Source organism: Taudactylus pleione, unplaced genomic scaffold (genome assembly GCF_031769625.1).
Source record: "Taudactylus pleione unplaced genomic scaffold, aTauple2 ptg000199l, whole genome shotgun sequence".
Taxonomy (NCBI): domain Eukaryota; kingdom Metazoa; phylum Chordata; class Amphibia; order Anura; family Myobatrachidae; genus Taudactylus; species Taudactylus pleione.
The window spans coordinates 7,357,396-7,379,248 of NW_028284601.1; the positions used below are offsets into that span (position 1 = coordinate 7,357,396).

Here is a 21,853-nt window from a genome sequence, read left to right on the forward strand (position 1 = left end):
AGTCTGAGTAGGACGCAGGTGGAAGTGGGGAGGGATCTCGCTGACAATGGAAAACTGCATGCGTAATAGAAAGCGATCTCTGGCTGCGCTGCACCACGCACAGAGATTGCAAGTGCACGGGAAGAGCGCCATCCGCTGACGGAGCACTCTTCCCGTGTAATGGGCATCTCTGGTTGGTAACTGATCCATCTGGATCCGATCCAATGAAACTGATCCATCGGCGTGTTGCGGGCGTGTAAGATGACTTCCCTGCTCTTTTTTGGGACATGCGGACGAAGTTGGGACCCCTGTATCAGACGGATCTATTGCAGCTAGCATGGAGTGGATGTGCTGACATTGATGATGACAGCTGCAAATGGGGACATAAGTGGTCAGGCCGACATAGGCACAAATGTTCAGCACACATGGGCGGACACTGGCATAAGGTAGTAAGCAGCTACAGATGCTCCCAATTCACAGTCAGGCCCTATATGTATAACCGCACAATACCACTTATCTGGGGTGCTGTCATTTATCTCAGGTGAAGTGTTCAGTAGGGTCATCATGCTGTAAGGGGGCATGTCTGCAACTTACCTGCCCAGACGGAATGCGCCCGTGGACATTGTACTGACACTTTGGCAGTTGCATGCCAGCAGCCGAACTCCACCCTTAATTTTTTGTACCCAAGTGACTGAGTAAATGGTCCAAGGCTGTGCCGCTCATCATTTGGGATGTTAACTCCTAACGGGTGCAGTCGCTGAGTCTCAGCATAATTTAACGTTGGGGGAGGAGGTAGAGAAATCGCTGTAGGGTCATTCGAGAAAAGTAATGCTTGATAATTGTGCAGTATGCGCTCATTTGGTTGCTGGGACAGACGTATGTCACATGTGAAACACAAACATGGGTTACAGTAAGCCCCCTCCCCTCCGAAACATACATGGTGTCACCTGCCGTACCCATCACTGAACCTTTTTCATTAGACACAAGAGTTATTTCTTTGCAGATGTACCTGTAAGAGTTTAATTTGAAAATGTGGATGAGCCCAGTATGGCTCACAATGCAATGCTAGTGGTGGGGATATGACGTTCTCTCTAGGGGGTATATTTACTAACGTTTATAGAAGTGCAGTTGTTGCCCATAGCAAACCAATCAGAGTCTACTTATCATTTATCTAGCACCTTGTAGAAGAAAATAGCTAGTATCTGATTGGTTGCTATGGGCAACATCTCCACTTCTAAAAACCTGCACACTTTAGTAAATATACCCCTTGGGCTCCAGGGTTATCCCCTTTCGCACTCCAAAACAGTAGGTCAGTACAGTGTTTAAATGTGAAATATGCAGATAACGTCTCATGTCAGACAATAAACAAACACACTTTTTTTTTTCAAAATAAATAATTATATTGATAAAGTTATAGCTTTTCTTGCATTAATATGACATGCTGGGAACCTTTCTGTGTCAGCACAGGCAGACTCAGAGAGACAGGGGTACAGACAGTGGGAATCAGGGAGTGGGAAGGGGTAAGGAAATGATATGAGGACATGAAATATCTTAGAAGACAGAGGGTGTAGAATGTGAGAGGGACATCAGGAGAACTAAGGGGGTCTATCTATTAAAGCGCAATAGAGCCGACAAAAATGAATGTCGTCGTCTGAGACGAGGCTTTGCGCTATATACCAAATGGTCACCGCTGGCAATAGCAGTGCTTTCGCAGACGGCAGCGGAGAAGTATGTTTAAGAAGAATCTCAGGGTGACAAGAACATAAGAAAATTAAAAATTCACAAAATAAAGCATTTTCCAATGATCAGTAGTACATACAGTATATATAAAAATTATTGTTGGTTGTTTTTTTACTAAGTGGAACTGAAAAGCCCAAGGGGTAACTTTACTAAAGTGAGAGTTTTTAGAAGTGAGTTTTAGAAGAGATGTTGCCCATAGCAACCAATCAGATTCTAGCTATTATCTTCTAGGAGGTGCTACTTAAATGTTACGTAGAATCTGATTGGTTGCTATGGGCAACAACTCTTCTAAAAACTCTTTTATTTAGTAAATTTACCCCCAAGCCTGGAGTTTCAGTTCCTTTGTGCAATCTGGGTTGCAAGGTGCTTGTGAATATCACGTCAGACTAGCCCAGCAAAGTGCAACAGCTCTTACTGCTGCGGGACAGTATCACTCAGCTGCTTCTGCGAGGTCTTAGGCATCTATTCATTATGTTAATTATCATGGTCCGAGCTCGGACCCCAATAATTAACATACTAACTCGCGCAAGCGCCGGAGCAATTATTCATTGCTCCTGCGCGGAGACAGCTGATACAAAAATCTGCTGTCTCCCCAAATGTTTTCACTGTTACTAAGTTTCATAGCAGTGAAGCTTAACACTGCCGAGTCTGATACATCAGTGCTTGTGCGCCTGCGTGACCGTGAGTTCACACAGGCGCACAAAAGCCCCTACGTCTGGAAGGAGCCGGAAAAGGGGTGGTTATTTACATGCAGTGTGAACCAGGGGCGGGGCCAAAATGACGCAATTCCACGTGAATTGCGTCACCACCGTCCCCCGCTGCGGGGGCTTTACATGTAATTGCGGGGGGATAGGAGGAGTTGCCGGCAGCCGGGAGGCTCCCGACCAAATCGGGAGGGTAGGCAAGTATGGTATGTGGACAGCGGGCCACATCGGAAGTGAAACGTAAGCAGGAGATATCTGTGATATCTCCTGCATTACCTTTTTGATGAATGGCCCAAATTCTTAATTTCTACAAAAGCAGGTGAAAATGTTCATTTTCACCTGCTTTTGTAGAAATTATGTGATAATGAATAGAGCCCTTGGTCGCAAATTATAGTGATAGGAAATTGATTTTAGAAATCAGCCGAATTTTCATAAATAGACCCCCTAAGAGACAGAGGGAGAAAAAAAGAAGGTATACTGTAGGAGCAGAGCCGTAACAGGGCTTGAATGCACCCCGTGCCAGCCCGTCTCCTTGTCATTATGTTGCACGGAAGGGGCGTGGCCGATAGTTAAGTGCCCGCTGACCGGAGCTTCCTGGGGACACTCCGATCAGTGGCACAGACTGCAGGGTGCCTGTCTGTGGACGCTTCGGCGGCGCTGCACCAGTGATCCTGGCTGCAGGGTGCCATTCCAAGCACCCTGCTAGCCAGAAGCAAGGGCCGTATGGGGGGCGGCAGTGAGAGCCCTGTGCTATGTGCGGTGGCACCAGTCTGTCCCTAGTAACAGGCCTCTATAGAAGAGACAGAATAAGGGAAACAAGAAGGGCAGAAGAAAGGGCATAGGGAGAGCGAGACAACAATTGGGTAAGGGAAGATTGAGAGAGGGTACAGACGGCACACAGTGATAGGAATAGGAGAGACTGAAAGTAGGGAAGACAGAATAGGGAGAGAGGGATGAAATAGTGTGTTCATCCATGAGGAAGTAAAGAGATCCATAGAGTGAAAGGGAAGTCAGAGAGAATGATACCAGTGAGTTATGGGGCAGAAAGACACAGGGAGTAGTTAAACTTGGCAGGAGCAGGGTGCTCAGAGAGACAAGGAGGAAATAAAAATCAGCGACTGGGTTGAGACAGATAGTGGGAGGGACAGATACACAGACTAATACACTAAAGGTTGTAGCCAGCATTACATATAAAACAGCCACGTGGGGGCACTACATGTACAACGGGCAGTTTCATCTCCTCTTAAAGTCTGCAGTGCCCTCATCTGGCATAGGATTTGGGACACAGATGCCCCAATTGTTTTTTTGTTTTATTTGGTAAGCTTATAAACAGGAAATATTCATTAGTTTTCAACCTGCCAACCACTGCAGAGTGAGTCCTGGTCCTTCCGGTGTGCTTATTAGAGTCTGCAAAGTAATGCACATGTACAGCCCTGCTTAACCAGATAGCCCCAATGTCAACTGGTCAATGGACCACCTCATTTTGTGCCTCTGTAGATAGTCACCGTGAGGTGCCCGCAGGAGAGTCTGAATGAAGAATGCGTAAAGATGGTTTGGAAAAAAGTCAAAGAATTCTGACCATATATTGTCATTTCAGCCTGTCCTCTAGACTTTAGTTGGCCTTGACCTGGCTCACAACCACCGACAGGCACTGTCCATCCTGAGTTCGATCAGAAGATATGTTCCAAAAGGTCTCTTTGGTCTTCTGAGTCCTTTCAAATAAATGTGCAACAATGTCGGCCCACCCCACAAATCGTTCTCTGGCACCCATCTGCTGTTTGATGTGTTACACATGGACCTGGAAGACAGGCAGATGAGCTCATGGTGTTGTGGACTTGTAGAGTAGTAGACCTTTCCGTTGTGCCCTTGGTAGGTTGGGCTGGATGGTGGTGAAGCGTTTCCATGATGGATACTCCAGTGGACGTGAAGCTTTTCAGCAATTCCGAGCAAGCCCGGTTTCACAGGTGAATCACTTGAGGGTAGTGTTTGACATTTTGACCTGCTGGCATAATTAGAAGCACCTTCTCTTTTTTTTCTTAATCAGAGTTCCCAGGGAAAGTAACAGTCCTGGCAGCATGGACAGGAACTCACGGTGATCCATCTCATTGGATAACCCTTCTCTCACCAAGCTGGTCATGAAAAGGAGGTAACAATGGCTGACTTTTGTGCTGTCTTACTCTACACAGAATCTGTCCCCCCTCCCCTGGCTGGGCATTGTAATGCAGGAGCCGACGAGCCCCAAATTGTAGACCAATAGAAAGGGAGCTGGGAAATGGCTTTATCCTGATTGGCTTGGCGACCCCAGGGCTCGACAAATGACTGACAGTCAGTACAGCAGAACACCAGTTTGATATTACTGATGGACCGCATCAAAGGGCAGTGGAAGCTGAAATTCGTAGGTTCAGTAAATGCTGCTGCTCTGACACAGAGATAGGTCTACAGTACAAGATAGAATACACCTTCAGTGTCACTTATATAGCATCCGTTCGGTCTGTCACTGCTATTGGTAGACGATACACGGAGAAGAGGTTTGTACAGATATTGTGAGATGGAGCCTGTCCCTGCCACCGCAGGGTAGGTGACACCAATGAAAGGGAGACACCAGCATGGAATCTGTACCTCCCATTACATGGTGAAAATCCTAAATTCATTTATTCCAAATCAAACTTTGCAACCTTCATTTCTTTTGTTCTTTAATGCTTTTTTTCTGAAACCCATAACTGGATATCCAGGCTGACAACAAAGGGTAAACCCTTATTATCTAACAGAAAAGGTTTGATCTTGGCCAGTATGGGCCATCCATGTGGAGTTTGTATGTTCTCCCCATGTTTGTGTGGGTTTCCTCTGGGTGCTCCATTTGATTACCACAGTCAAAAAATATTCTGGCAGGTTAATTGGCTGCTGATGAAAATGGACAATAGCATGTAATCGCTTGTGTATTCAGTTATTTAGATGTTAAAGGGGGCGATTCTATTTTTGACAATGTGCTTAGGAGTGCGTCTGGAGGCTCTCCGAGGTGGCACATTTTGCCTCACACCACATAAACGTGCGCAGAAAATGAACAAAGAGTCCTTACTGTGATGAGCCGTAATGTGAGCAGCTGCACATCGGCAAAAATGTCATCTACCCCTAAGTTTCAATGGGACTGAAGATGTGAATTATTAAATATTGCCTGCACTCCGTAATATGGTGGCGCTTTATAAACAAATAATAAAAAATAATAACACATTGGCTTTTTTTTGGTGGCGGTTTTCAATAGATTAGCGCGTCCGTTCTCTGCTGTTTAATCTGCCGCGGATCCGATAGTAATACTTCTCAACTGACATTGTTATATACAGTAGTGCCTCCAATTCCCGCTTAGCTAAGAGATTACTACACTGGTGTTCTGAAAGACATTCATCCAAAAACATGGAAGTAAGCTGATTAAAAAATAAATAAACACGCTCCAAATCGCCAGACCGTTAATTTCCACTTATAATTTTTTTTTTTTAAACGCGTGAATGAACCTGTGGGGGAATTTGGTTGAGCATCAGACATCACCCTCTCTCTACTTGAGAGTAGTATGAAAGGGGGCGAGAATTCCTTTACACTGGGGCAATGGGAAACACCTCATTGTTTGAAGTAGAGGGGTGTGAATTTGAACCTCTTCTCTGACTATTAAAGTTACTGAGCAAAGCAGAGTGGCTGAGGAAATTGGAACCGTAGTTTCTCCCCGATCTGCTTTCTTGTTGAACACTGTCAAAATATATCGTTACACAGGATGTGGCCCTCTTTCCATAGTTGGGCAAAATAATGGCAAATACATAAATATGCGTTAGCCTACAGTAGAGTCCACTACCTGTTTATCAGTATCATTTATGTGATGACAAACTCTCTTCTACATTTTTATGCCTCGCAGGCTGATATCAGATGAATTTGCAGCCGTGCTCCTATATAGTGTCCCAGCCTATCTGTTGCTTTAATGACTATAGTGTTAAACATACTCAATAGGTCTTACATGGGAGTTATTATCTAAAGTGTACTTGCCACCTACAGACAACGGAGGCATTTTGTGGGCTGAGCCAGGATACAGCCTATCCATTCACTAGATAACAGTGACATCATTGAGGCATGAGCCACAACTAACCTCTTACTTCAGTGCTGTTATTAGTTCCTTGCGAATTGATAGGTTGCAATCTCATGGATATTCAGGCCACAAAATGGCAGCCGCTGCGTATAGACAACAGGTTCACTCCAGCGATGGTTAAACAACCCATGACTGAGAGAATGGATACAAAAAGTAGTTTGCTGTAACATGATGGCTTTGCCTCGACCTCAAACAGTTAATTTGTTTAGCAACTGCTAGGTGCTGATTGGGCATATCAGAGGTTCTCACGCATTTCTCCATGTATTCCTGCTCATATCAATCTAATTTGCCAAACGGGGCTATTCCTATTTTTTTTTTATATTTATTTTTTTTTGCAGAATTGTGCTACTGGACACGGGTAGACATGGCATGGTGGAGGGATAATACCCAGATGGAAACATTTACAAAAATAAATAAATGATCCCCATGTTTTTTTTGTCCTTAATTCCGCCTTAATGAAACATCTCACAACTTATGTGAGCGGCAGCCCATGGAATGTTTGAGTTCTAGAAGAGAGCCCCTCGTTGCGTCCTCAGTGCCCACTCAGAAGCCCTTAATATGGCAGTAGGCTTCCAGGCTAGAAAACAAGATGTAGAGGAGCCACAGGCCGATGAAGAGCATGGAAGTGAGGGTCTTCGAGAGGCGAGTGCCTCCTAGCTCACCTCCTATATGGGGTCTGCGGCGATACAAGAGGACACCGATACTGATGAATGCAAAGATGGTGAAGAGAGTAACTGAGAACGCCAAACTGCCAGTATCCACCACAAAGTCTTTCCCTTGGATGGCCCAGTAGATTGCGGCCACAGACCAGGCCACCCCAATACCCAAGAAGACATTCACTGCGTTGCTGCCTGTCACATTTCCGATGCAGGCATCTGCGTATTGGTCCTGCGTGGCAGCCACCTTGCTGGCAAAAGTGTCTGCGAAAGGAATAACAAGGGCCAAGTTAGAATTCAGCGTTCTAGTTTTCTACCTGAGACAATTGAAAACAGTGGGACCATGCAACATTTTTAATCACATTAAACAAGACACAAGTCTGTCAAGTTCAATTATTACATCATTTTCCATTTGATGTGTTATAGGATGGCAAAAAATGTGTCCTAGTGTGAAAAGGCATTTTGACTTCAATTTTAGCATTTAGGTTTCACAGTGAATAAACATTACCCTGTAAATAAACTAAGCCATCTTAACTTTGTATCGTCTTCTTCTCTAAATGACATTTACATATGTCTCTAAACCGTATACCCTCTGCTAGACAACACCACCTCCCTTGGCAGCTCATTGCTGTATTTTTCCTGCTTTCACTGTAAAGAATCCTTTCTTGTGTTGCTGATGATTCCTGACTTTGTTTGAGCATTTTAGTAAACTGGTACCAGGTTGGCAAACCTGCTTAGCTCCCTGTAGACCACTCCAGGTTCTGTCGTAGGAGAGTGACCAACTTACCTGGGATGGATGTGCCCAGTGCCACAAACACCACAGCCGTGACCGAGTCTTTCAGACCGATTGTACAGCCGAAATGTGAGGCCAGGTCTCCTATGACTGCTGTTAGAATGCCCACAATGGTAATGCACACAAAGAAACAGGCCCAGCCATTCCAGTATTCTGTGGGGGGCACGAAGGCGAACAGGACTTTCCAGAACACTGTGAGGAAGTGCATGACGTAGTCAAAACAGGAAGGGAGTCTTTCTTCTCTTCCATCATCCTCCTCTTCTTCGTCACCTGGGGAGGAGGACAAACAGGGGCGATATCAGTCATATATACTAATATCTTTCACCTGTTACTTCTAGGTATTCAATATACACAGATATCTCATTCTAATCCTCTCTGTATATAACATACACAGTTATCTTACTCTGATATAACATACACAGCTATCTCACTCTGGGTCTCATTCAGACCCGCTCGCGAGCGCAGGACGCTCGCAAGCGGGTCGATGGTACCCAAATGCGCATGCGCACGATGGAGGCTGCTCTGTCGTGCGCATTCGCGAGACCCAGCGAGCGACGGGGAAGCCGTCGCTCGGGGTCTCGCACCAAAGGGGGCGTGCTGTCGATGGTGAGTGACAGCACGCCACTTTTGGTGGGCGTGCCGGGGCGTGGCTGCCCAGACGGAGGCGTTCCCATGGGAACGCCTACCGTCTGGGTCCGGCCCGATGTCAGTGGGAGTGATTTTGGCTCTGATAGAGCCAAAATCACTCCAGGGCTTGCGGCAGCGAGACCCTACCGGAGGATTTCGTCGCAAGCCCGATGACCATCGCGACCATCATCATGGACGCTTGCATAAGCTGTGGGTGGTAACCCACAGCTATGCGAGCGTCCAGGAGGACGCACCAAAAAAAAAAACCACCCTGATTCAGTGCGGGCGCTCGTTCAGAGTGTCCGGCTCTGAATCAGGCCCTCTGATCCTCTCTGTATGGGCTCTATTTATTAACATTATTTTTACTAAAATAAAGTGAAAAAGGGTGTTTTCACACCCTTTTTACATTATTTTAGTATCACCTAAAGTTACTAAAGGGCAATTGGAGTAGAATTCGTAAAATTCTACTCCAAGCCCTAATTATCACTTATTTTTTGTAAGCAGATCGCATTTCCCATCATTATAATGGGAAATGTGATCTGGTCAAAGTTACTAAAAATAAATTGTGAAAAAATACCGGGGGAAAGCCCTGTGATAATAACGCCACCTGGAGGTGGCGTTATCCATCGTCTTCTCTGGTTACCGGACTCCTGCTCCGCTCTAAAAGGCAGAGCAGAGCCTGAAGCCGGCCCCAGTGATCAACTGTGTGGTCTAAACAGACCGCACGCTGATACACTGTCAAAAAAAAAAAAGAAAAAAATATAAAAAAAAAAAAACTTACCAGAGACAATGGACCGGAGATCAGGGCTCCAGTGATGTTCTGCCTCTGGTCAGCTGGTCTTCCATCCTGCACTGGGGCCCAGTCGTCACCTGACCAGGTCCCAGTGCAGGATGGGATGTCAGCTGACCGGAACCACGGAGGATATCACCGGAACACCGACCACCGGAGGTAAGTGTAATTAAGGAAGGGGGGTCACAGGGGGGGGGGTGTCTCACTCTGATCCTCTCTGTATATAACATACACAGCTATCTCACTCTGATCCTCTCTGTATATAACATACACAGCTATCCCACGCTGATCCTCTCTGTATATAACATACACAGCTATCTCACTCTGATCCTCTCTGTATATAACATACACAGCTATCTCACTCTGATCCTCTCTGTATATAACATACACATCTATCTCACTCTGATCCTCTCTGTATATAACATTCACAGCTATCTCACTCTTTCCCTCTGTATATAACATTCACAGCTATCTCACTCTGATCCTCTCTGTATATAACATACACAGCTATCTCACGCTGATCCTCTCTGTATATAACATACACAGCTATCTCACTCTGATCCTCTCTGTATATAACATACACAGCTATCTCACTCTGATCCTCTCTGTATATAACATACACAGCTATCTCACTCTGATCCTCTCTGTATATAACATACACAGCTATCTCACTCTGATCCTCTCTGTATATAACATACACAGTTATCTCACTCTGATCCTCTCTGTATATAACATACACATCTATCTCACTCTGATCCTCTCTGTATATAACATTCACAGCTATCTCACTCTTTCCCTCTGTATATAACATTCACAGCTATCTCACTCTGATCCTCTCTGTATATAACATACACAGCTATCTCACGCTGATCCTCTCTGTATATAACATACACAGCTATCTCACTCTGATCCTCTCTGTATATAACATACACAGCTATCTCACTCTGATCCTCTCTGTATATAACATACACAGCTATCTCACTCTGATCCTCTCTGTATATAACATACACAGCTATCTCACTCTGATCCTCTCTGTATATAACATACACAGCTATCTCACTCTGATCCTCTCTGTATATAACATACACAGCTATCTCACTCTGATCCTCTCTGTATATAACATACACAGCTATCTCACTCTTTCCCTCTGTATATAACATACACAACGCCGGTATGCATAACGATCAATGCAAAGGACCGCTCTCTCGGTAAGATGGAGAGATTTCCGGGTCTATGACCCAGAAGCCCCTCCGGCATCCTTCTGCGCATGCCACGGGAGGTGCTGTGAGGGATTCGATTGGATCCCTCTCACAACACTCTGCGGAAAGAAGACCCTATGGGTAACGCCATCAGGAAGATGTGGTTACCCACCGCAACTAAGCCCTGGAGTGCTTCACATTCCAGAGCTTGGTGCATATAAGAAATGCGTCAAACACGCATTTTCGGGGTTGGACCGCATTTCTCACCGTGCTGCATCCCGCCATTATCTCTAAGCGCCGGCTCGGCACGTGATGCAGTGACATCATCGACCAAGCAATAAGCTGGGTCAGGCCGCCATCCTGAAAGTGGTCTCAGCCGGGGTGGACCTGTGTACAAAATCCCTCAATGCGGTGTGAAAGGAGTATTACTCGCCATTCTTGCAAGTTGTGTGTACGGTTTATGTATGCTGTAAAGTGTATTGTACACTGTGTGCATTATGTGTGACTAGAATCAAGCCCTTATGTGGCTGAGAATACAGATGCCTGTGCACAGGTGAATCGGTCTGGTTGAAGTTGCAGTGCATCTTAAAGCATGTCCTGATGGGAACACTTGAAAACTAGAAATTTCCCTGAAGATGATGCATCTTTAGAGGGGCTTTTCCATTTCCTGACACAAGAGGGCAGTAGATGCTTTGGTTTCTCTCTCATCTCGTTACTACATGGCAGAAAGCAAACTGTGCCAACGTTACACCATGGGAACCCAACTTACCTGCGCTGACAGTGATAGCTTCCAAGAATTGCTCTCGCCAGGAGTGAGTGCCAATCACCAGTGCCAGGTTGGTCTTCTTTATAAGTTTGTCCACTGTGCTCTGTGGTGAGAGAATAGGTTAATCAATGAGCCTGGGCCCAAGTAATATTCATGTTGTTCTCTTAATTAACTAGGAAGAAACTTCATCAACCCAGCTATGAAAATGCTCATCCAGTTGGAACACCGGGAACACTAATAGATGAACATGATAATTTACCTTCAGCGCCAGAACAAGAAAAAAAAAATAGACTATTTTCTTTTTACATTTTGATTATGCCAAGAAAACACGCTAGAAGAACAAATAAAAAAAAAGACTCTTAGAGAATAAACCATGTATCTCCAAACTTTCTCTATGTTCTTCTATCTATCATCTATTTGTGCTGATCATCCCATTTCCTTAACCATAACATGTCTGCATTGTAATTAAACTGGTAATATAGGAAACAGGTCAATTGAACTGGTGTCCATTAAAGGGAATACGTTGACGACGACGACGATATCCTGAAGAGGATCAGGATACCGACGTCGGCATCCCGACCCCCGCCATCCCGAAGGTAAGAAAACGGGTAAGTATGATGTTTAGCCCAGGGATGGGGGGTTAGGTTTAGGCACCCCTGGGGGGAGATTAGGGTTAGGTACCCCCCGGGGAGGATTAGGTTACTGTGAGGTGGGGTTAGGGTTAGGCACCATTGGGGGAGGTTAGGGTTAGGCACCCCCAGGGTGGGTTAGGTTTAGGGTGCAGGAAGGGGGGGTTAGGGTTAGGCACCACCCGGGGGAGATTATTGCTCACCACCCCCAGGGGGGAGGGTTAGGTTTAGGGTGCAGGAAGGGGGGGTTATGGTTAGGCACCCTCCGGGAAGGGTTAGATTTAGGGTGCAGGAAGGGGAGGTTAGGGTTAGGCACCCTCTGGGGAAGTTTAGAGTTAGGCACCACCAAGGGAGGGTTAGGGTTAGGGGGGGAGAGAAGTGGACGGTTAGGGTACTTACCGCCCCTGTCGGGATTTCACTCCATCTGGCTTCCGGACCCCCCTCACCTTCTCCTGGGTTGCCCACCTCCTTCTCCTCATCTTGTTGTGCAGGGAGGAGGAGGAGGCGCCCAGGACTTCCTGCAGAGGTCACCAGCAGGAAGCTCCCGGGGATAGGAGGGGGGAGGAGACCCGCGGAGACCTCCTCACCTGGCGGCGGCAGCTTCGCAAAGGGCAGCCCTTATCGCAAGAGCTGTCCTTTGCGATACTAATCGCATATGTTAGTACATATGTGATTGGTATCGGTGCGGTGACTGGTACATCCCGTACACTGCACAGTTAGAACCCCTTGGACACCCCCAGGAATGACAAATTAGGCATTTGGAATTTTTCATTTAGCTTAATTGGACCAATAATTACATGGCATTTTTGGGGTGAAATAAATAAATAAATGGCCTCAATCTACTCCAAAATAAGCTTTAATGGTGCATACACACGATCAGATTTTTCCTTCAGATATGAACGATAACGATTTAAAAATCGTTCAGTCGTTCATATCTGAAGGAAAATCGTTCATATCTGACATGCCTGAACGATGGACGATCAACGATGCGCGTTCCCGTTTGTCAGATAACTATATCTGACATCTGATGGGTTTGCAGTCAGACTTGGACGATTCCATTCATTTTAATGCAGTTAAAAATCGTTCAATCGTTCAAATCGTTCAAAACTTTGGTAAAATCGTTCAAATCGCTCAAATCGTTCAATCGTTCAGTCGTTCATCTGACAAATCTGACAAGTCTGACAAATCTGACCGTGTGTATGCTCCATTACTCTAAATAATACACCCTACATTTAATGTAAGTATTTATTTCAATGAAAAATAATTGCTTTCTATAATTTTTTTAAGTCGCCTCAAATTACTTCAAAAGCATTTTTTTTTCTACTTTTTTTTTGCATTCTTCTGTTTAATTCCTTTGTAACTCAATAAAATTTTACAGCTTTTTACATTATTTTACTTTAAAAAAAAAATAAAATGCTCAAATCAGCCATCTGACACCTTTTAAAAGTGTACAGTACTTTCCTTATACCCACTACCAGTCTTCTAAATGATTTTGCTAACGAAGTTTTCTATTTATGGGGGTCCAGGAAGGTCTCCCCACTTTTTCATGCAATTGGCCCTGTTCGCTTTTTGGACACAATTCGCGCACTCTCACTGCGAGTAGTGCCAATTGCCATTTCTAATTGAATTGTGCGTATCTCGGGTGCGCGCATGAAGGTGAAGTGTGCCAATTATAAGGCGACGTGTGTGAGTTTATCGCCTTTTGCAAACTCGCACCTAACTGAGGGCCTGATTCAGAGCTAGTGATGTCACTAGTGATGTCAGTGGGAGTGATTTTGGCTCTGATAGAGCCAAAAGCACTCCGGGCTTGCGGCAGACGAGACCCTACCACAAGGGTCTCGTCGCAAGACCGATGGTCGCGATGGTCTTGACCATCGCGACCATCATCATGGACGCTCGCATAAGCTGTGGGTGGTAACCCACAGCTATGCGAGCGTCCATAAGGCCGCTCCACATTTAAATAGGACGGCCCTGATTCAGAGCGAGCGTTCTGCTCAGAGCGTTCAGCTCTGAATCAGGGCCCGTATTCCCACCGCCCTGATCCTCCTACAATACTCAGAACCCCACGAGACGTAAACCATCAAGATACAAAATACAAATCCATTTCTCTCAGTAACAGTATTAGCAATACATTCACTGATGCAGAGCAGGGACACAGTATAGAATCTCCATGTCATGGCCACCTAGTAAAGCTGAGAGTGTGAGGACATTTCTCTGCCTATATCACATTATAATGCAGGCTCATGAATTGCACCTACAGTTACTCAGCCATTTCAACATTCGGCAATACTCTGGGTGAAATGTGATAGCCCGCTATTTGTGGGAGCCGGTTCGATTTAAATCGTCAAATTACTTTCAAGGCGAAACCAGGTTGGTTTTGCCTTTAAAATAATTGCTGCTTTACTGTAAATATAAAGACTATGGCCCTCATTCAGAGCCACTCGCTAGCGGCAGTACGCTCGTTCCGAGCGATGTTCGCACATCTGCGCATGCGTACGGATCGCTATACGCATGCGCGAACCAGTCAGTGCGGCTGAAATACATGTGCTCGCAATATAGCGAATGCCTGCTATTTTGAGTGACAGAATGAGGCGTATGTGGGTGGTAACAGGGGAAGGTGCTTGAAAACGGGGAGTGGAGATCCGAACGTAGGCGTGCTTAAAGGTCAAAACGGGCGTTTTATGGGTGTGCATAATTAATACAGCAGCGTCATTGACCACGTCACTGGGTTATTTTATAGCCAGAACTGCTCGCAAAATAGCGGTTGAAAAAACCAACCACAAGAATAGAGAGCAGTTCATACGCTGGTCGATGTACTCGATTAATCTAATAAATAGCGGACATGACGTATGGTGCGAGCGGCCAGGGGGCGTTTTTAACAAATAAACGAGCGTATGTTTTGCTCGCTCGTTCAGACTTAGAGGTGTGAACAGACTGCAATTTGCGAACGGATCATTTGAATAGCCACCCCTTGTTTTTGAACGAACGACCGCAAATAGCGAATGGCTCTGAATCAGGCCCTATGGGCCTGATTCAGACCCACTCGCGAGCGGCTGTCCGCTCGCAAGTGGGTCGATGTTCTGGACTGAGCATGCGCACGACGGAGGGAGCTCCGTCGTGCGCATGCGCCAGACGCAACGAGCGAAGGAAAGTCCTTTGCTCGTTGTGTCTGATCAAAGGGGGAGTGCTGTCGATGTTGATTGACAGCACGCCCCCTTTGGTAGGCGTGCCGGGGGCGTGCCTCCCTGACGGGGGCGTTCCCACGGGAACGCCTCCCGTCAGAAGCCGGCCCACTGACATCACTAGTGATGTCAGTGGGAGTGATTTTGGCTCTGATAGAGCCAAAATCACTCCGGAGCTTGCGGTTGAAAAACCTCGACCACAGACTCCGGCTCGCAGTTTCGATGGTCGCGATGGTCACGACAATCGCGGCCATCAAAATGCACGCTCGTATAGGCTGTGGGTGGTGACCCACAGCTATACGAGCGTCCAGGAGAACGCTCCATTTTCATGGAGGCCGGCCCTCATTCAGAGCGTGCGCTCTGCTCAGAGCGTACGGCTCTGAATGAGGGCCTATCTCCTTGGAATAGCACCATCTCCCGCAAATGACAGGCTATTACATTGGCCCTCCTTTTTTTCCTTCAGAGGACTTAAATGTATTTAACTTGTTGCTTTATGCAAGGCCTCTTACCAGCTTTATGTTCCTGTATATGTTCTGTGCTTTGCAGCCATCGCTTTATATCATCAGCCTCAACTGTTTATTTGAGTTTCCTTGACCTCTCTCTTTTTATACAGATGTATCCAACTCAGATAGCTCAGTAGAGCTGTATCATATCCATGGGCAATGGAAATAAAATAGCTCTGGACCTCATTCAGAGCCGGACGCTATTTGCGCTCGCTCATGCAGAAAAAGGGGCTGGCTATTTAAATTGAGCGCTTGCTCTTTGTGGTCTGTTGACGCCTCTATGTCTGAGCGAGCGTCCGAAACATGCGCTCGCTATTTTGTAAAGACGCCCCTTGGCCGCTCGCATCATACGTCATCTCCGCTATTTATTAGATTAATCGAGTACATCGAAAGGCGTATGAACTGCTCGCTATTCTTGTGGTAGGATTTTCCTACCGCAATCATGCGAGCAGTTCAGGCTAAAAGACAACCAAGTGACGTGGTCGATGACACTGCTTTGTTAATTATGCACACCCTTAAAACGCCCGTTTTGACCGTTTGGCACGCCTGCGTTCGGATCTCCACTCCCCGTTTTCAAGCACCTTCCCCTGTTACCACCCACAAACGCCTAATTCTGTCACTCAAATCACCAGCCCCTCGCTATTTTGCGAGCGCACGATTTCCGACCGCAATGACTGGTTGGCGCATGCGCATTACGACCCATACGCATGCGCAGATGTGCGAACATCGCTCGGAGCGAGCGAGCGGCCGCTTACGAGCGGCTCTGAATCAGGCCCTCTGTCCGATGCTATAAATACAGGGCTGAGAAGCACAGATGAAAGCCAGAAAGATAGAGGAATGTATTTAAAGATGCCGAAGAGCATGAGACAACATACTGTAGACTGCATAAAACAACATGTCAAAGTCATCTGCAGGTGAAAATCTCTTTAAAAAACTAGCTCCGTGTTGATGATGTCTAACATTTAGCTTGTGTGTCTTTAAATGTCATAGCCTGTATGGCCCTATCCAGGCCCAGCAAAATGCAGTAAGCCCGGAAGTGCGCCTAGAGGGCTGTGCGCTACAAAAGAAACCTTGTGCTTTCTTTTCCTGAAACACAGTATCCGGGAACCAAAACGATGTTGAAAAAAAATGTACAAACCAAATAATAATTAACAAGTATGTTTGATACTATAAAGACATGGTTAAAAAGCACATAAGGGAGCCAGACAGGTGAAGCCGTGTATTTAGTAATGGACTTCCACAAACCAGTAAATTATCATTCAGGGATGTCCATCACCTTTCACCCATGTTACATCAATGCTGTGCCGTGGAGGATTAGCTGGGGAGTGTGGGATTAGTTGCACCAAACGTCACTTGTATGTACAACTCCAGTGCAATCTGATATTAAGCCAGAAAGCAAAACACAAGACAGGGATTTGAAGACCCCCAGGACCACTCACAGTTGGCTTTTATTGCATACTGCTCGTACACAAATGATTTCTGCTACCATAGCACCGCAGATGCGCTTAAGCTTAAACAAGGATTATACAGCATTCTTCCCCTCTTTATGGGTTTACTACAGCAAAAAGCAGATAAGCCCTTGTGCTAATCTGTTCATAGTGTTTTAAGGATGACTGCTAAAAATGATAATTATGAACTTGCAGCAGAAGGAGCTGGGTCTGTGACAGATGAGAGGTGTCTGTTCATTAAAGGCTGCTGCTTAGAATTTATAAAGTGATTAAATAATGCAGGATTCCAGCACTGGCTAAATATACCTATTTTTTATTACATTTGAAGGAAGAACTGGATCGTAAGGAGTCAGAAGGATCTGGATAATGAGTATTGAGTGTATCCGTGTATTGGGGAGGCTGGAAGATCTGGGTAATAAGGAGTCAAGAGGACACAGGGAATTGTGGAGGAGGATCTGGGTTATTGGGAGAGAGGAGGATCTGGGTTATTGGGAGAGAGGCGGATCTGGATTATTTGGAGAGATGAGCATCTGTGTTATTGGGAGAGAGGAGGATCTGGGTTACTAGGAGAGAGGAGGATCTGGGTTATTGGGAGTCAGGAGGATCTAGGTAAATGGGAGTGAGGAGGATCTGGGTAAATGGGAGTGAGGATTTGGGTTATGGGGAGTCAGGAGGATCTGGGTAATTGAGAGTGAGGATGGTCTGGGTAATGGGGGTGTCATGAGTAAATGAGTTTTGGAGATCCACGTGGAGGATTTGGGCAATTGGGAGTCAGGAGGGTCTCGATAATGGGGAGTAAGGAGGATCAGGATAATAGGAGTCAGGAGGATCTAGGTAATTGGGAGTGAGTAGGGTTTCGATAATGGGGATTCAGAAGGACCTGGATAATGGGAGTCAGGAGGGTCTGTGTAATGAAGAGTGAGGATAATCTGGACAATGTGGAGTCAGGAAGGTCTGGATAATGGGAAGTCAGGAGGATATGGGTAATGGGGGAGTGAGGATGATCTGGTTAATGAGGAGTAAGTATCTTGGTAATTAGAAGTGAGGAGGGTCTACGTAATGAGGTGTCATGTGGATCTGGGTATTGAGGAGTCAGGTGGAGGATTTGGATAATTGGGAATGAAGAGAGTCTAGGTACTGTGAAGTCAATAGGATCTGGATAATGAGGAGTCTGGAGGATCTGGGTAATAGGGAGTCAGGCGGAGGATATGGGTAATGGGGAGGCAGGTGGAGGATTGGGACATTTGGGAGTGAGGAGGGTCTGTGTAATGGGGAGTCTGGACAATCTGGGTAATTGAAAGTGAGGAAGGACTGGTAATGGAGAGTTAGTAGTTAGGAAATTTCAGAGTAACTGGATTATGGAAAGGCACAACAAAGTAGATAGTGGGGAGGATCTAGATAATGTAAGGGGTGGTAGCTGATGGTCAGGAGGATCTGGTAAATGGAAGTGAGGAAGAGCTGGTGAATAGGGGTAAAAAGGAGCTTGTGGATGGGGGACAGGATAAGCTGGTGGATGGAGGTGAGGAAGAGCTGGTGAATGGGGGGAAAGAAGAACCTTGTGTATGAGGGACAGAAGAAGCTGCTGGATAGAGGTGAGGAGGAGCTGGTAAAATGGGGGTAAGGAGGAACTGGTGGATGGGGGTCATCAGGAGGTGGTGCATGAAGTCAGGAGGAGCTGGTGGATGGGGGTCAGGATGAGCTAGAAGATGAAAGTTAGGAGGAGCTGGTGAATGGGAGTCAGGAGGAAATAGTAGATGGAGGTGATGGGTCACAGGAGAAGCTGGTGGATGGAGATGAGGAGCTGGTGAATGGAGGACAGGAGGAGCTAGAAGATGGAGGCAAGGAGCTGGTGGATGGAGGTGAGGAGCTGGTGAATGGGGGTAAGGAGGAGCTTGTGGATGGGGGGCAGGAGGAGCTAGAAGATGGAGGTGAGGAGGATCTGGTAAATGGGGTAAGGGGGCGCTGGTGGATGGGGGTCAGGAAGAGCTAGACGATAGAGGTGACCGGGGACAGGAGGAACTAGAAGATGGAGGTGATGGAGGACAGGAGAAGCTGATGGATGGAGTTGAGGAGGAGCTGGTGAATGGGATAATGAGGAGCTGGTGGATGGGGGTCAGGAGGAGCTGGTGGATGAGGGTCAGGAGGCGCTAGAAGATGGAGGTGATGAGGGACAGGAGGAACTAGTAGATGGAGGTGAAGGGGGACAGGAGAAGCTGATAGATGGAGTTGAGGAGGAGCTGGTGAATAGGGTAAGGAGGAGCTGGTGGATGGGGGTCAAGAGGAGCTGGTGGATGTGGGTCTGGAGGAGCTAGAAGATGGAGGCGATGAGGAGCTGGAGAATGCTGGTAAGGGGGAGCTGGTGGATGGGGCCAGGAATAGCAATTTAATATCCTTTTCGTTCTTCAGTTGCATTATCTGCCAAATGACAGAAAACACTTAATCACTGTCAATCAAATAAACGGGTGACACGCAGTTCAATTTTATTCCCTGAATTTCCGACAATTGCCCATATGTGCGGCGTCTAAACATTTATTTATTTTAGGTCACCAGCCACAAAGATAGAATTGGATATAATGAACAAATAGGATGAAATGCTAGGCCACCACTGACTGTAAATGTGAAGTCTCTGTGTGGTCATGTTGATACCCTATGAATTAACTTACAATTGCTTTTCATTATTATGTAGTTGTTTGACGATACCAGGGTGACACCTGAGAATTCGCAGCCCTATTATTTGTTCATGGATTAAATAGCACAGCAGTCAGTCTGCACTAGGTGTAGGTAAAAGTAACAAATTGAAGTTAAAGTGCTGTAAAGAATGTAAAACATGTGAAATTTTATATTCTATTAAAAATTACTTTACTTAAACGTTATCGGGGACCCCAACATTAGCAGCGTATGGTTACTGGACATCTCCGCCCTGTAGTATAGGCATAACTATCATTCAATTTAGTCCGTGGCTACAGAAAATTGAGGAATTGATGGGAATGTTTTGCCACCAAATTATTTGGAGGAATAGAATTTCCTGTTTGGTGGCAAATTTGTATTTGCGCAGTTTTGCTCCTCGCAAATGGCCTTCCCAGACATTGGTAAAATCAGGGTGAGCCAGCCTGTTCTTGTTCCACCTGACCAGAGAGCCACAATAAGTCTGCTCCCAGTATAGATGGTAAATTAAAGAGATGTACAGGCTCGGTTCGGATTTTTCCCGCCAAAAATCAGGTCTCAGAAAGAGGCAAAATGTCATCTTTCATGGACAAACATCATCTTTCATGGACTTTTGTCCATGAAAGATAATGTTTGTCCATGAAAGATGACTTTTTGCCTCTTTCTGAGGCCCGATTCTTGGCGGGAAAAATCCGAACTTGGTGGGAAAATCCGAAGCGAGCCTGCACATCTCTAGTATATAATGTCAGTGCATTTGAAAGAAGAGAAACTACCATCGCTTTACCTTAAATTCATAAGACTCCTCGATAATGATCTCCATTTTGGAATGCTCCCCCAGGATTGGTTTCCCCATCTCTGCAATCCTTCTTGCCTCTTCCTCCTCTGCAGTCAGCTTCTTGTCGTCCTCATCTGGCCATGCAAAGAACACATCTTACATATTTTACAAAAGGAAGCAAGGCCTAAGGTATCCCTTACCTAGAACCAGCAAGTCAATCATGAGACTATTATAAGCTGGTATAAATTTGTATTTGTATAGTATATGGATACGGAGATAAGGCAGGGCATTACCCAGCATCACTGGCTGCAGCCAGGGCCGTATTTACTGTTGCTTGTGAGTGAATACGCAGTAAACTAGTCATAATACATACAACCAATAGGTCATGTCGGGGTCGGTTAAACTAAAGAAGCCTCACCCCATACCGTAAATGATTAGCGATACTAGTGGTCACCTCAGAATTCAGTAAATTTTTTTATATTGTCACAGAACTTATTGGTGAATTGTAATATCTAAAGAAAATAAAACAATATAGTACAGTATTATTTGACAGTAATATACAGGAGATAATGGCAGGAGATAATATAGCACAGTATTATTTGACAGTAATATACAGGAGATAATGTAATGACCATAGAATGTTTGGGATGCGGTCATAATACTGACAGTCTCGATGCCTTCGCTTAGAAAGTTGGCGCCTGAATCCTGACAGCTGTCAGAATCCTGGCGCCGGCATCCAACAGTAAGTACTGGGGTTAGGGGGAGGCTTAGGGTTAGGCATAAAGGGGGGAGGGTTAGGTATAGGTTGCGGATAGGGGGGGGTAGCTTTAGGCACTAGGGGGGGAGGTTAGGTTTAGGCAGCGGGGTCGCAGGGCCGTACCTAGGGTAGTGCGGCTGGTGCCATGGCACAGGGCACCACAGGTCAGGGGGCGCTGTTTGGGCCTGTCAAATTTCTGTTTATTATCATTCTTGCTTGTAGCTTCCTCTTATTTCATCCCCAGCATCTCCTGGCCTCTCCTATCTCTTCCCTGGCCCTTCCCCATGAAGCCATGGCCCTTTTTTGGGTGCATTATGTCCCTTTGAAAAATGAGGGGGGCGCCAATGCTCTTTCTGGCACAGGGCACCAAAAAGTCTAGTTACGGCTCTGGCGGGGAGGGTTAGCTTTAGGCACTAGGGGGGGAGGTTAGGTTTAGGCAGCGGGGTGGGAGGGTTAGGGAGATGGGGAGGGTTAGGAGACTGACCGACAGGTGTCGGTAATAGGTATCCTAACCA

At 46.1% G+C, this 21,853-nt stretch overlaps 1 protein-coding gene across 1 annotated transcript in view; it reads right to left on the reverse strand.

Moving 5' to 3' along the window:
• Positions 1–1,361: 1,361 nt before the first annotated feature.
• SLC8A2 (solute carrier family 8 member A2) overlaps positions 1,362–21,853 on the reverse strand; it is a 143,220-nt gene continuing 122,728 nt past the window's right edge. Inside the window, exons 5-8 of the mRNA XM_088477085.1 lie at positions 20,591–20,715; positions 11,384–11,483; positions 7,993–8,268; positions 1,362–7,469 (exon numbers count right to left, since the gene is read on the reverse strand). Of these exons, the coding sequence (XP_088333211.1) occupies positions 7,093–7,469; positions 7,993–8,268; positions 11,384–11,483; positions 20,591–20,715 (878 nt within the window). The 3' untranslated portion in view covers positions 1,362–7,092. The remainder of the gene's footprint in view (positions 7,470–7,992; positions 8,269–11,383; positions 11,484–20,590; positions 20,716–21,853) is intronic.